The 15,148-nt window shown below is 49.0% G+C and overlaps 1 protein-coding gene across 1 annotated transcript in view; it reads right to left on the reverse strand.

Moving 5' to 3' along the window:
• The window catches only part of CHSY1 (chondroitin sulfate synthase 1), a 75,742-nt gene extending 65,622 nt beyond the window's left edge, over positions 1–10,120 (reverse strand). The window contains exons 1-2 of the mRNA XM_069025743.1: positions 9,779–10,120; positions 398–893 (exon numbers count right to left, since the gene is read on the reverse strand). Coding sequence (XP_068881844.1) covers positions 398–893; positions 9,779–10,047 — 765 coding nt within the window. The 5' untranslated portion in view covers positions 10,048–10,120. The remainder of the gene's footprint in view (positions 1–397; positions 894–9,778) is intronic.
• Positions 10,121–15,148: the final 5,028 nt, after the last annotated feature.

The raw sequence follows: 15,148 nt of genomic DNA on the forward strand, positions 1-15,148 counted from the left end.
CAGCTGCAGTAAGAAACACACAGTAATTGGATCATCCATTTTCCATGCTGACACCATGACATACTCAGCTAAAGAAGATAAAAGAGGCTTGGACAGTCAGGACTGCAGGCACTCGAGGCCATTTTGATTTAAGCTTATTCCCTTTCTGTCTAAACAAACATATCTGTTATGAATGACGAATGCTCCTCCATTTCCCTCCTTACTGCTGCATTTCCAAATTTTTGTAGGTCTTTCCAAGGGTGACACTTGCAGGAAAGGAAAAGCATAGAAACTCTACAGTTTGATGGTCAAGCTGCAGAGGGAGGTGAGGGATGGGGGAGCTGCTATGTACAACAGCAACCCTCCCCTCTACCTCCCACAAAAGACACTTCCCCATTCCCCACGCCCTCGTCCTTACCTCATAGGACCAGACACACTGCACCCCTGCGAACCTCCGCACGCATCTCCCCACTTCCACGTCCTCGTGCGTGGTGTACATCTCCCGCAGGCACTCGCCGATGTGGGGCACCATCCTCCGCAGCACCTCCCGGCTCATGATCACTCCTGGCCCCCCCATGCAGAAGTTCTCGCCCGGTTCCAGTGCCAGCTTCCCCATCTCCTCCGTGGTGCCGAGGCCGGTCTGCCCCAGGAACAGGGGCTCACTGCTGTTCAGGCTCCTGAGGAAGTTCTCCAGTTTGTCCCCTTTGATGTAAACGTCGTCGTCAGCCCTCATAAACCATTCGTATTTGTCCAAGTAGTGGTCATGCATGTATTTGAGCATCATGAAGGATTTCTTCTGGGGTGGGTAGGAGTCATCTACACCTGGAAGCGGCACGATGGGGATGGGGATAGAGGTGTCTGAACCCTCACTGGAGAAGAATTCGACCTTGCCAGGAATGGTTTTGGACCATGTTCTAGATTGAAAAAGACAAGAAGGAATAATTAAACATAGAAACCAGGGCAGGTAGAGAGTGCTACCACAGACTACGGCTCAACTGCTTTACAAATTTTCTTTTTTGAATGCCTTGAAAGGTTATTTTTTACCACACAAATGAGGACATTCACATGGCACACACAGCAATTGGTACAACACACACAAAATTCTGATATGACAAGAATCTGAGTATCATTTTTGCACCTCCATACGTTATAAAAATAATTCAATAGTAGCACTAGTGGCAAGCAGGATTTCTTAAGCACACTCGGTTTTGGACTAACAGCTATTGGTCACAAAATACAGAGGTGAGCCAATACGGGCCAACAATTCACATACAACTGAATTTACTGCTTCCAAAGCTTCCCTGCAAGTTATTAAGCATCATAGCCACCTTCCATTCCCTCTAAGCCTCCCCAAAAGCTCAAATGTGCACTCAGACTTCCAGAGAGTAAATTCACATGAACTTTTAAGGAAATGGCATCCCTTGGGAAACCAACCAAACAGCAACTTCTCCAGATGGTGTGTGGAGAAAGCAAAGAGCAAAGCACACTGCATGGAGCAGAAGTAACCTCAAGTGGCTTTGTCCATACCAGCAAAATTCTAAGAGATGCCTGTAAAACTCCTAATTCCCACGATAACATGGTGCTACCAACATCTGCACCTCCAGCAGCTTTCCAGACACTACATTCCAGGTTTTAGTGGAGAGGAATAGCACAGAAGAGGAGCCTTTCCTGTGCAGAGCAGCACAGTGACAACATCTGCTCCACACCTTCCGTGCTCCTCTCTGACAAATCCAACCCATCTGCGTGGGCAAACTGGGTCACTGATAGTGCAGGAAGAGCTGTAGGATGATTCCTCAAGGCAGAGCATAGTCTCCTCCAGGGAGGATTTTCAGTCACGTAACTGCTACAGCCTTGCCCTAAAAATTATTAATTTTAAGCTTGCAGTACCATTTTCTGAGATTCTATCTCAGAAAAGAGCAGAGATCACATACTCCTCACAGAAACTCACAGAAAACTATTTTAGTTGGTAAACCATCAGGTTTTGTCCCTTTTTGTATAGGGGGGAGAATATTTTATAGTTTTATATGGCGACTATCCTCTGAATATAACCTAAAGCTGATGTGAAAACACTCTAAAGGTAACGGACACAGTATTCCCTCAATGCATCACTGTCACTTTGACCTGATGCCTCTCAGCAAAGGCTTCTTGCCAAAACCTGAGCAGATTTTGGGCAGCACAGACCATCTGAAATTTGAAATCTCCAGAATTAGCTATCATATAAAGCCAGAAATGTAAAAATACTTCAGGAGAATTATTCCTTAAGCTCCATCAGAAAATGCAGAGGTATTTAATGAGACTACCTAAACATCAACTTTGACACCTTAACAGTTTCTCACTAATTCCACTGTGTGTAATGAATACCACCCAATTACTTTAAAAGCTTTGTCTTCTGGATTTCTTACTGCCATGGGTAGTGTTTCATAGCAAAAGTTGAGATCCCAGCTTCCCAGAAGAGCACAGAGTAAAGCAAATGGAAACATTCCCACTGACTTCAGAACAGAGGTGATGAGGCCTTTAATCATCAGTGATGCAATTAATGCACAGTACTAGTTGTTATAAATCATATACTGTTAAAGCACTGAGAACTGCCCGTTTTAAAAGGAGACATGGTCATATCCTGAACTTTCACTATTAAGGAAGTTCTGCTGTTTATTTTCTGACACCCACGCTCCACATACAAATCATCCACAGCTCTTCCCATATCAACTCGCAGACTAAGACTTTTCTTCACTAAAGGTACTCAGTGTATTTAAATTTTAGTCTCACAGAAAGAAAGGACAGAAGGAGTTACTGAGAAATGCAGCTCATCTCGTCCACTGAGACACAGCTTTGGGTGGACACAGGACACTTTGCAGACAATCACCATTTGAAGTTATTAGCTAAAGTCTTATGGAAATTTCTGTTTGTTTACTTTTTTATTCAAAAGCAAACAGCGAATTTTCAGACTTGCTGTCCATATCCTGAAAGATCTGCTTTTATCATGACTACAATCTATGGACAACACAGGATGTCTTCTATCACTTCAAGCTTTAGCTCCTTTCTGGAAGTTGTCAACCCCTTCTGTTGATTCCCAGTTTAAATTTACTGCCTGCTCTCCAAAGAGGTACCCTCACCTCAAGACCCACTAAGTATTGTCAAGAGAAGAGCTCCCATTCAACAGAAAGGGAACAAAATGCATATATAAAAACATATATCCATAAACCCTGGCATGCTTGATTCCCAGGGTTCCTATTGCACTAAACCCTCCATCCCAAAACCCAAGTTTGAGCCCATCTTTCCATATGGCCATATTTAGGTTTTACATCAAAACAGGGATAAAAGAGAGACATTCCTGCATATATGAGGAGCCCACTGGAGACCATGCCCTAACAATATCCACATCCCAAGGACCCATGTGTGACCTGGGTCAGCACCACATCGTTACTCCAGCCTTGGGATCTCATGTCAACCACATCGACCGTGCACCAGCACAGCTTGACTGAGCCTTTGTTCACCTCCTGCAACAACACAGTTTCTAGGATGAGACAACTCAACGTGTTATTTGTGACCGTGGCTTTGAGCAATTGTTTGAACCCAAAGGGACGAAACACTCCCACATGGAAAAACAGCCCGAGTGTCTGTGTCAACAGGCTGAGACAATGGAGTCACCACGGGCTGCTCCTCACGTCGAAGCCACAGCTCGCTGTGGCCCTTTTTGGGGACAGAATACAGGAAGAACAGTTTGCTCAGGAAACACATTGGTGCACTCAGCCAAAGAAGCCAAACCACAGAGGGTGAGATGAACTGTTAAGTACGTTTTTCTGACCCCAGTTATCAGGAGAACTAAGGACTGATAAATGCAGAGATAGATTCTGATCAAAGCTGCTTTTAACTTTTTTTATCCAATGTTTCAAATAATCAGACCTGTCTCAGTCACCAGCAATTCCATAGTTTAGGATGTGAAAACTACATTTCTTGCCAGTCCTCCCACCTCCACTGTGGGTTACCCTGTCTGCTCTCAGGTTATGGGCAGCAACCTGACCCTTCAGCTCCTCAGCACAGAGCTCTTACCTCAACACCTCCCCACCTCTGTGGCCCCACCAACACCCCCTTCCATATCGCTTTCCTGGTCAAGGTTTCTCCAATAAGACCTGCAGCTTGTACGTACAAAAGAACTGTATGTTTGATAACTTAAAAAAGCAAAGAAAAGTATTTTTATGGAAATTTTACACCCTTCTTCCTCCCCATTGCCCTGTCATCCTCAGCTGTTTAAAGTACACATTGACACATTTCTGCCACCAGACTCCTGTCTCTGCACCACCTGGGCTGCAGTGATCGGTCACTGATGGCCTCAGTCAAAGCCATTTCAACTCTGTCCAGAAATATCAGCTTGTGAATATAACCAATAGTGTACTGAACTGGTCATTTATAAACCCTGACAGATCCCAACCTTACCTCCCACATGTAATCTGAATCTGCTGCTTAAGCAGGAGGATGTGCATGAATCAGGACAGCAAGGCTCTCTATTACCCTCCCCAGGAGGTAAAAAACCTGCATGATGCTGTGTGACCTGGTTTCTCTCAGTGCACAGGGCACAGAACTCCACAAACCAGAATGTTGTGTTGACGAGGAAATCAAAGTGAAAATTAAAGAAACACAAAAAAAATAAGTAATGCTTCCTCAGAAAAAAGCTCTTAGCAGAGGACATGAATCCAGTAATGCTCCCGTTTTGGTGGCTATCAAACCAATTTCACCATCCCTCCCTCACCCAGCTCTGCACACTGGATATCCTACATGTACTCTAGTCTACGCAAGCCATAAGCAAACTGGGTGAAAAGATATTATCCCAGCTGGCTCCCAGGTATCCATGAAATACAGAAAATCTTATACACACCAAGAGTGCTAAAAAACCCCAGTATTTTCTAAAAAGTGACCACAACTGTAGTCATGAAATGTTGCCATAAGTTATTTCTTTGTTTAAAAAGAAGCTTAAAAAGCACAGCTTGCAGCAGGAGCAGCACAGATCTGGAATGTTTTATCTTCAGTTTCCAGTATTTATTATTTATTTGTATTATCTTGCTTTGTTATCAGCCCTGCAGACTCGGCAGAAGCACAGTCAGCGGCATTATGCAGACAGTGCTCCCTTTGTAGAGACCCAAGCTGAAGACTATGACAAAAAATGTATTTGGTTTTCGTCTGCAGCTCAAGAAGTTCCCTTAGAGGAGATCAGAGAAATCATTTAAAGTTTTGAGAAACAGTCATCTTGTATAATTACCCTGAAGAAAATCATAATTTGTGAAGAACTCAGCAAGACAACAGACGTAAAAGACTGATGTCTTGAATGCAGCTGAATTCCACGCTGAATTAGGGCTAGTTTTGCATAACTGTTCTTCAAGGTCCCGTTCTTCCAACAACACTTGGTACAGGGGAAGCAATGAACCACAGCTTAGGTAGAACTGAGCATGGAAACCAGCACACTGCTCCTGCACAAGGTACTGGAGATGACCAGCATGAGAGGTCACCAAAACAAACTGAGGTTTTAAATTTCCAGATCTTTGTCATTAAGATCTGCATTACAGAATTCAGATTTTGAGGAAAAGTTCCTTTCAAGTTTTTGCAGGACAGCTTTAACAGAGAACCCAAGCAGCTTCCACAGCTTTTTGAGTCCTTTGAGCTAAATTCTTTCTTAAGTGATGCCAGTTTTTTGTCCATGCACATCCATCCACCTTCCTTGTGGACACAGGGACAGAAATGGATCCATCACCCAGAGACACTCACAGTCAGTGGGTTAGGCTAAGACCAAAGCCCAAGTGTCTCAGAGGTTTGGGCCATATGGTTATTTTGGGGGGCGTAGGTGACTTTGTTTTACTTATTCCCCCTGTATTGATGACAGTTGCTCTCACTGTGTTTCCTTCATACTGTTCCTTAAACAGTATCACAAATGTTAGGTTACTGGTCAGAAATCCCAAGTAAATCATGTTTCTGGTGGAGGGTACCCGAGCAGGACACCGAGTTCTCACTACTGCAATACTGTGGTACAATTCATACATGAAGCAGAACATGTATTGTGTTGGCATGACATTCAAAGTCACTTCACAGGGACCACTCCCAAGAGGCAGGAGCTCCACAATCAATCACATCCCCTCACCAGCAACCAGAATAGGCCAAACCACCCAACAGATTCAGATCTACGCTCTGAACTTAGGAGCAGCACAACAACGTTTAAGTGCAGGCTTAGATAGACAGCACAGACTCCCTTACACCCCAAATCCTTCTGGCTGCCTTTCACTTAAGCTCTTCCGAGCACTCAGGTATTTGGATTCCAGTGCACACAGCTTCCTGTAAGCAACCACCAACACAGGCAGCACGTTCGAAATGGAGCCTCTGAAAGGCATCCTTCAGCCACGAGATAGGGATGGCTTAGCACCAGCCCCGGGCATCACTCATGGCCCTCGTGGCACTTGACAGTGCCGCGGGGACTGTCCCAAACCGAGAAGTGCTGCGGCTGTGTTCCTGTAGAGATGCTGCCAAAGGCCAGCCGCTGACATATCGCCATTAACTGCATTCACACCACTCTCCTGCCACGTTTCCCAGGAAATCTAGTTGCTATACAAACAGGGGAAAAAAAAAAAGGGGGGGGGGGGGCTGTCTGATATTTCAGTTCCTGAGACAGCAGACTTAAATCTTCTGGGAGACTGCTTATTCCCATCCTCTCCTTCCTGCAGCTCTTCTAGGACAACTCCCCTCAACTGCAAAATCATTAGCACATATTGTTGCACTTTCCCTGAACCCCAGACATCCCTTTAACTCCTTCCTGCCCAGCTCTTTTCCTGACTATTCCTTGTCCTTTCAAGTGGCACCGTGGTTCCTGCTGCTGCACTTCACCGGCCTCCTGGAAGGGAAGCTCGGCTAACCTGGCTGTCAGATGCAATAACTGCTGAGGCTGCAGATCCGAAAACCTGTGGATCTAAAGCTTATTCTCTGCCTCATAGACTACAAAAGCACGACTGTTACAAAGAGCCAGCGGCTCCCGAAAATCCAGCAGGCCTGTTTTGCCTTGCAGTGGTCATTTTGCTCATGATTGATGTTCAGGAAGTGGATTGCTTCCCCTCTTGTTAGACCCTATCTGGATTCACAGCAGCCAGGATCAGCAAATGCTTTCCGCTCCGGTCCCTTTTAGCTGTGTCTGTAAATGGCCTTTGAGCCACAGCAATTTGGAGGTATTCAGCCTCTGAATCCCTAATTCCTTTCAGCGTGGTATCAAGGCTCTGCACACGCTGCCACCCCGGGAATGCCTTGCTAGCAGCTTCCCATTTCACTGGCTGTGCCAGCGATTCAGCTCACCAGGATGCTTTGTCAATGTAGTAATCTCAGCAATTGTCTGCTTGAGTACTTCATGGCAATCAAAAGCCATTTAAGATTTCAGGTTTGTCTTCCTCTTCCCCCCTCCCCATCTTCCCCCAAAGATGTCTTCCTGTCACCAGGACATTAGCTCATTTCTTTCACCAACGGAGGTGAGAAAAATGCATTTAGTCCTACTAAGAGTCTCTTTATCTGTCTCTTCCAAGAACAGACATCATCTCTAGAGGTTAAACCAAAATAGCAGTGCAGTAAAAAGCGATACTCAGATCTCCATCTAAGGGCTGAAGGAGCCCAATTCCATTAGCTGGATTTGTTAAATTGCATCTTTAGCCATTGTTTTGTGCAAGTAGATGTTGCAGATCTTGTTCTCTAAACCCAGCTCCGCCACAGCACGAGACTGTTCAGCAAGCACAGGCAAAACCAGGGATGAGAATCCTTCCCACACCAGCAAAGTGAATTCCTCCCCAAATTACACTCTGGACAACACGGTGATAAATTTCCCTTTTCTGAATTCTTGATGTAAAATCTGAAGGATGCTAGACAAACTATTCTTCCATAAAACCTGTTACGTGAAGTCCCAACATGACTCCAATCTCTCTGTATGAAAATCTAAATTACACAGCCCGTGAGACTTGCAATCCAAAATGCTCCATCCCACATGGTGCAAGAGAACGTAACCCTGAAGAAACAGATTCCTTCACCCATTTCAAAGCATCAATCATGCACTCACTTTCTGTAACTTAATTACAGGTCTACTGCTGGAAGAAGGAATTAAGTTTCCCTTAAAACCATTGTTGGTGGACAGGATGCATCAGATTGCCCAAATAAAGCAATTTTACTGCATTTGATGCTGATATGAAGACAGATTTCCTGGAACCAGAGCTGAGCTGGGAACGACAGTATGATGGGCCATCCTACATAGTTTTGCCATCCCACTCTCACTGGCCAGTAGGGCCAAGTACTTTTCAGCCAGGGCAGGCAGGACATGGAGAAGGGTTTGTTCTAGCACAAGACTAAAGGGGATGTTTTATTAAAGATCTGTCCCAGAGTTCCTGGCTGCTCCTCCAGGGGTGCTGGCTCAGCCAGAGCTGGGGTATACCCGAGCTGACATTTTAGCGCTTAACTCTTTCAGACTTCCCGAGCAGGCTTCCCGTGCAGCCTCCCAGCACTGCCTGGTGGCGCACACGCCGGAGCAATGAGCATATTCCAGCAGAGCGGAGAGTTTCACCAAAGCCACAGACACATCTCTCACAAAAGAGATGATTATCCTGATGCTGCTGAGGCTTTGGACAGAATTCCCGTTAGACCGTGGCCATACCCAGCTACACCTGGGGCCCACAGTTAGCAGCACAAAGTGCAAAGCACCAAGATTGTCCCTGCTCCAAAATAAGGTGTGCTCAGGTAACCAACACACGGCTCTGAGACCCTGGTTTCTGCATTAGCTCAACCAGCCTGAAGCACGGAGTGTTTCATGCAGGCTGACTCTCCTCATCCAAGCTGTCTCACTACCTGGTCCAGCCTCAGCAGTGGCTGTGGCGAGCAGAGGTGGGTTTTATTCTTTGTTCCCAGATGCCTGTTCTGGGTCTCACTCCCAAGCACACATTTTCGGCTTGGAGCAGTGGTCTTTGCTTCCCTACCCAGGGGATTACAGAGGTCTCCAAAGTTTATTTCTGTTACCATCATGCTGTCAGCTCTCTCCATAAGCAGCAGCCAAGGACCGTACCAGCGTGGCGCAGCTGCGCCCAAGGCAGAGGCACTGAGGGACACACTTTGATGCCCGTGCCCCGCCGGTGACCGGCAGTCAGTGTCCCTTCGCATCGGCGAGGCTGCCTGGCCCTCAGGCAAGGCCACTGCGGCCACCTGCCAGGTGGTACCTGGCTGAGCCAGACCCGGCGGGAGCGGCAACGCGACTCACTCGACCCGTCGCGTCTCCGCCGAGCTGCCCGGGCAGCGGAGCAGCGCTCGGGGCACCGCTCCTCCCGCAGCCCGCCCGGAGAGCGCCCCAGGGCTCCCTCAGTGCGCCCGGGTCGGAGCGAGGAGCGTCGGGGCTGAGCGTGCCCCGAGGCTCGCTCGCACCTGCCCCGGGGAAGGGCAAGCGGTCCCCGGGGCCGGCGGGGCATCCCAGCTGCAAGGGCATCCCGAGCCGGGCGTTCCTACCCCGGGGGGACCGGCCGACCGGGCCGATTCCAGCTGAATGGGACAGAACCGAGCCAAGCCCAGCTCAGCTGAATGGGACCGAATCGAGCCAAGCCCAGCTCAGCTGAATGAGACCGAATCGAGCCAAGCCCAGCTCAGCTGAACGGGGCCGAACCGAGCTGAGACGAGTCGAGCCCACCCGAACCGACCCCGAGCCCATCCCAGACCCCAGCCCAACGCAGCCCACCGGACCCGCGCCCCGCCGAGTGCAGCCCACCGGACCCCCATCCCCGCCGGGCGCCGCCGGCCCCCGCCCGCTCACCGGTGCGCGGCCACGGCGCGGCTCCGCAGGTACTTCTGCGCCGTCATGACCCCCACGAAGAGGAAGCTCTGTGCCGGCGGGCCGGGGCGGCGCGGCGGGGCGGCGGCGGCGGCGGGCGGCGAGCGGCAGCCCTGCGGGCGGGCTCGGTGGGGCCGCGCCGCCGCCGCCAGCTCGGAGGCGCGGGGCAGGACGAGGCGCGATGCGAGCACGAAGCCCAGCACCAGCCCCAGCAGGACGCTGAGCCAGGCGCGGCGGCCGCGGCCCGCCATGCCCGCCCGGCCCGCTATGCCCGCCCGGCCCGCTGCTCACAGCGCCGCCGCCGCCGCCAGCCGCGCCGAGGCGCCCAGCGCCGCCATGGGGGAAGGGGCAGGGACGGGAAGCGGAGGGAGGGGAGCGGGGGGCCGCCCGCCTCCCCGGCCCTGCCCCTCGGCACAGGCGCCGTGTGCGGCCCCGCCGCGCTGCCCCTGGCTCCGCCCGGCCGCCGCGGAGCCGCCGTCCTGCAGCCCCCGGTGCGGCCCCCGCCCCGCGCGGGGGTCCGGGACACGGCCGTGGGGAGGGGGCACCGAGAGCCGGGATGTGACCCTCGGACGGGAGCCAGATCCCGAAGCACCACCCTGGAGCGGCCCTGCGGGACGTCCCGCCCCATCTCTGGCAGTGTCCCAGGCCAGGTTGGACGGGGCTTGGAGCAGCCTGGTCTGCGGGAAGGTGTCCCTGCCCATGGCAGGGGTTGGGATGGGATGAGTGTTAAGGGCCCTTCCAACCCAAACCGGTCGGTAGTTCTATGACCTTAACCAAGCATCTCACATAGGGGACAAGGAACCTGGCCCAGCATCCCACACTGGGACCTCGGAACTGGAACACCAGAACCTCAACCCAGCTGCCCAAATCAAGAGGGGAAGGAGGCCAAGAGAATACAGACGCTCAGCTCTGGGGACAGGGACTGATACCCTGGACATAACCCCAGGATAGGCATCCCAGCACCCTGCCCCAAGACCCCAGGGCAGAACCCTGGCTCAGGGGCCAGATCTGGGATCCCAGCCCTAGGATGGGAAGACACTGGGACACAGATCCAGGATAGGCACCAGGTCGGGTCCCTGCTGCCCAGGCTCCAGCTCTGCCCCATGGCACACACAGAGACCGAGGGGACCCAAGCAGCGAGGAGCAGCCTTCCAGCCCTGTTTGCCTGATGCTGATGCATTTGTGCAGCACAAGCTGTGGTGCCAGGGAGCGAAGGCACAGGCCTTCTGTTTTTTCCCACCTTGTTAATTAAACCAACCAGAAATAGGTCGGTCTGTTTCCATCTGCAGGTTATAATGACTGTTCAACAGAGTGAAGACTTTTTCTGTATTGGGTGAAGATTTATTTTTCCTTTGTCCACACTGACTCTCCACGTGCATTTCATCTACAGAGTGCTTCAGCTTCAAATGCTGCAGCCACAATCCCCTCATGTTTCACAGGAAGAAAACCCTCCAGTCTCAACAGAAGAAACTTATCAAGTACAACCCACTGACCTCCTGCTTATCATTGTGGTTTCTTCCATTTCCTGCCCACTTCAGCATTTCCAATTGCCAGTCTTTTCCATTTCAAATTTTATTTATATCATGATGTCATCCACAATGAGCTGGGAAGAAGGAAGTCTCGGTGTAACAGCAGCAACCTCTTGAGCAAGAACCATTGCAAAAGAGGATGTCACACCACATTAATATTCTTCAGCAATAGGCCAAAGAGAGACATCCATGACAGATTTTTTATGATCACAAGTAACTGTCTCACTTCTGGGACTGAGCAGGTAATAACACAATCTGCTTATCTAATGAGCTCAATAGTATGTCTTGAAAAAATGCTTTTTGTGGGGGGTTTATTGCTCTTGTGATGGTGCAATCCTCATACCGAGGTCAGCACAGATGAACTCGTGATGTCAGGAGCACAAATAACACAAGGAAGGTGCCACCACAATTTATGGTATTAAACAACAATAAAATTGAATACAAATAGAAACTAGATAAGAAATACAAGCAGCGAACAAGAAAGAAGAGCAGGAGGCCTCCTTTCAGTCACCCATGGGCAAAACACAGATGTATTGAGCGAGATGTGTTTGTGTGAACAGAAGAACTAAATGGTGAGAGAAAGGAAGAACAGTCTGAACTGGAATACACATGAGGCAGGTAAAGCCAGGAAGGGCAGGAGCACCATTGCTTGGCAAAGGCCAGCTGGACTGTCCTTTCCATCCCCTCCTCACCCACCACTGTAATTCCTTTCTACTTCCCAGGGTTTGCAATGCTTCACAATTATTTCTAACTACTGGTGCACTGATCCCTTTCCATGAAGTCTGGGGTTATCCTCAGCCTGTGACACTCTGCACACATGTACCTTTTATTGCACTTTCAAAATCTTCTTCATTAAACTCTGCTTCTCTCCTCTCCCCCCAAGCCTGATCATCAGGTCCTGAAATAACAGGACACCAAGACACATTCAAGCTACAAAAAACCCCAAGGCCACTCCTTTCCAAGAGAGGCACATGTGGCAAGTCCATGAGCAGGAATGGGATTACTCTCTGCCTGCTCCAAATCAGTTGTAAAAATCTCCTGATTCAAGGGAAAGCCACTATGGCCCATGAATTACAGGAAAGGCAGAGCTAGCTTGGTTAAAAGGCAATAAAAAAGAGAAAGGTTGGGGCTGGGGAGCTGTCAGTTGGCTTCTTCCCACAAAGAAAAGAAGTTAGTCATCAGAACTGAGAACTCCATGTGACTTCAGCACACATGGAAATGATGAAGCAGAGCAGCACATTCCCCTGTTAGATCTCCTCAGCCCAGAGCTCTCCTGGGTATGTTCCCACCTTGCTGCACCTCCAGAGCAATTATAGAGGGGGTGAGAAGAAAGCACTTGGGGAAGGGGCAGGAGAAGGAAGGAGCTTTCCTGGTGCCATTTGACCTGGAGAGGAGGCGCAGTCAGACTTCACACTGCTGCCACCACACGAGGTCACAGCCCAGGCTGTAAGGCTGAGATGTCCAGCTGTGAAGAGGGGGTGGCACATGGATGCAATGCTCACACAACTCCCACAGCACATCCAAGTGCCTCCCTTTATGTCATTTATCCAAAGTGCTAGGCAGGCACATGCCCCTTTTATGCTTCTGCCCCCTCCCCTGTTCTTGCATAGAGCAGCAGCTGCTGGAAAAAAAGGAAAAAAAGCAGATTTAGGGAAAGCTTGAAAAGCATGGCTTAGTTCCTCCAGTGGAATTATAATGCTGTTACCTACCTAGAGTGTATTTTTAATCTGGATGGCAGGGAAAGGTCATGCTGCATAATCACATTTAAGTGCCATTCCCTATTAATACAGCTCTTGGTCTCAATAGCTGTCACTATATATCATGGTTACTGTATATTCAAAGATGTGATATTTTTCTTCTATAATACGTCTACAAGCATAAACACATTTTTATGCAGTATGTTTTCAATTCCTTGTGGGATGGCTGGAGGAAGTATTCCAAGGGCTCTCCAAAATCTGCAGAGGATGCACATTGTGTGTGCTCATCTCCACGCTCCCATCCCACTCCCTCCAGCAAGATTAGCACCCGGCCCAGCCAGTGAGAGCCCACTTGACAGGCCCACATGGTTTAGATTCATAATCAGATTAACAAAACAGTAATTCTATTTTTAAACAATGAAAAAGCCAAGTCCTTGAGCTGAGCCGGTGTGTGTGTGCATACACAATAAATGTCATCCTTTTGGAATAAAGAACCTGAATATCAAATGAAAAAAGTTTCTTCCACATAGGAGACTTTGCCCTGGAGAGGAAAGAAGGACTATCTTGCATTATAACCATTTCTTTTTCCCACCGAGTTTGATCTCCAATGAGCCCCCTCCAAAACGTGCAGGACATACCTTCTACAACAAATAGTCTTTAAAATAGTGGTTACAGAAGTGAACTACTCCCAAATGCTCCAGAAACTTTTAATTATGAATGTTCCAGTACTCAAACTTATACTTTAAAAACTGCCCAGGCACTGGAAAATGGGCATACTTCATTTATTCAATGTAACAGACTCATGGTGGAAAAAATCTCACTGGGCAACCAGTAGCATTTGTCTCTGTCACAGTATTTCCAGCACCGTTGCATTTTCCCAATGATGCAGAAACTCCTTTCTCAGCTCCAGCACCTACTTTTTTTCCCCTCCCCAACCTATTCTGGTCTTGCCACGGCCCAGTCCCAACCTTTCCTCAGCTGAATGACTCAGAAGTGCCCGTTCGAGGGACTGAAGGAGAACTGTCCCCGCTGGTCGCTCCGAAAGCCAGCCCGACATTGCCATCGCCCGGCCCGGCCCCGTAGTGCAGCGGCCTCGCCTTCCCGGCTGGGAGCCGCGTTCAGGGCTCGGGAGACGTGGGAATGCCATGCAAAACCCTCCTGCTCCTCAGGTTCGTGCTCAACCTCCAGGTCTCATCGGCCTGGTGACAGGAGCAGCACTGCGGGCCGTAACAAAGCACTCGAGCTTTGCACCGCGGGGGGGGGAGTGATGCATTTTCAACGTGGCCCCGCCAGACCTGAGTCAACAAAGCACTAGAAAAGCCCACAATGTATTTAGAAAGCAATCATCAATATGACACAGCCTAAAAAGCAGAACAGCTAAAAAAGTGGTAATTACATGACCCAGGAAATGGAATTCACAGAGAGTGTTGCCCCCTCCAGTATTTGATAAAGTAAAGCTTTACGACCCAGGTTTGGTTTTCTTTTTTCCAAAGTGCATCTTTTAGGCCAACCTAACAGTAACTCCCCATTTTAATACAGAGTACTAGAACTAGATTTAAATGCCAGGTATTTCAGAGTATCCATTTCCCTTCCATTCTCTTTAAATAAAATTTTCTAGGTTCTTTTCCCTGCCTCCTTCCATGACTGTTACCCACAGAACCAGCTTGGAAGCTCAGCTCAGTAACACACAAAGAATCTATGATAGACACAGAGGGAGCAGTGAAATTGTAAATTTACCAGTGGAAGTCTTGCTCTGTGCTGAAAGAGCTTTTTAGCAGGTGTGCACTTCAGAACATAATCACAGCAATAAATACACAAGAACAGCCCCTTGCCACAGAAACCTGCAGCAAAAAATGCATATTTCCCCACCAAAGCTGAGCTGAGGGGACCTATTCCATTGAAGACATCGGATTCTCATAAAAAAACAACAGAAGTTTTTGAAGTTGCTGGCTCTGGAGCTGGGAATATGGGCAGGGTGTGTGTCAGGCATGGAACAGCTGGCCTGGAAGCTCTCACAGAATCAGCTACAACGGTGCAGCCAGGCCAGGACACCACCCAGCCAGCAGCCGTATGCTTTTCCTTTGTGGTTGCAGAGCTGTTCCAAAAACCAAGCTTTCATTACACAA

The sequence above is a fragment of the Aphelocoma coerulescens genome, chromosome 10 (genome assembly GCF_041296385.1).
Source record: "Aphelocoma coerulescens isolate FSJ_1873_10779 chromosome 10, UR_Acoe_1.0, whole genome shotgun sequence".
In the NCBI taxonomy this organism is placed as follows: Eukaryota; Metazoa; Chordata; class Aves; order Passeriformes; family Corvidae; genus Aphelocoma; species Aphelocoma coerulescens.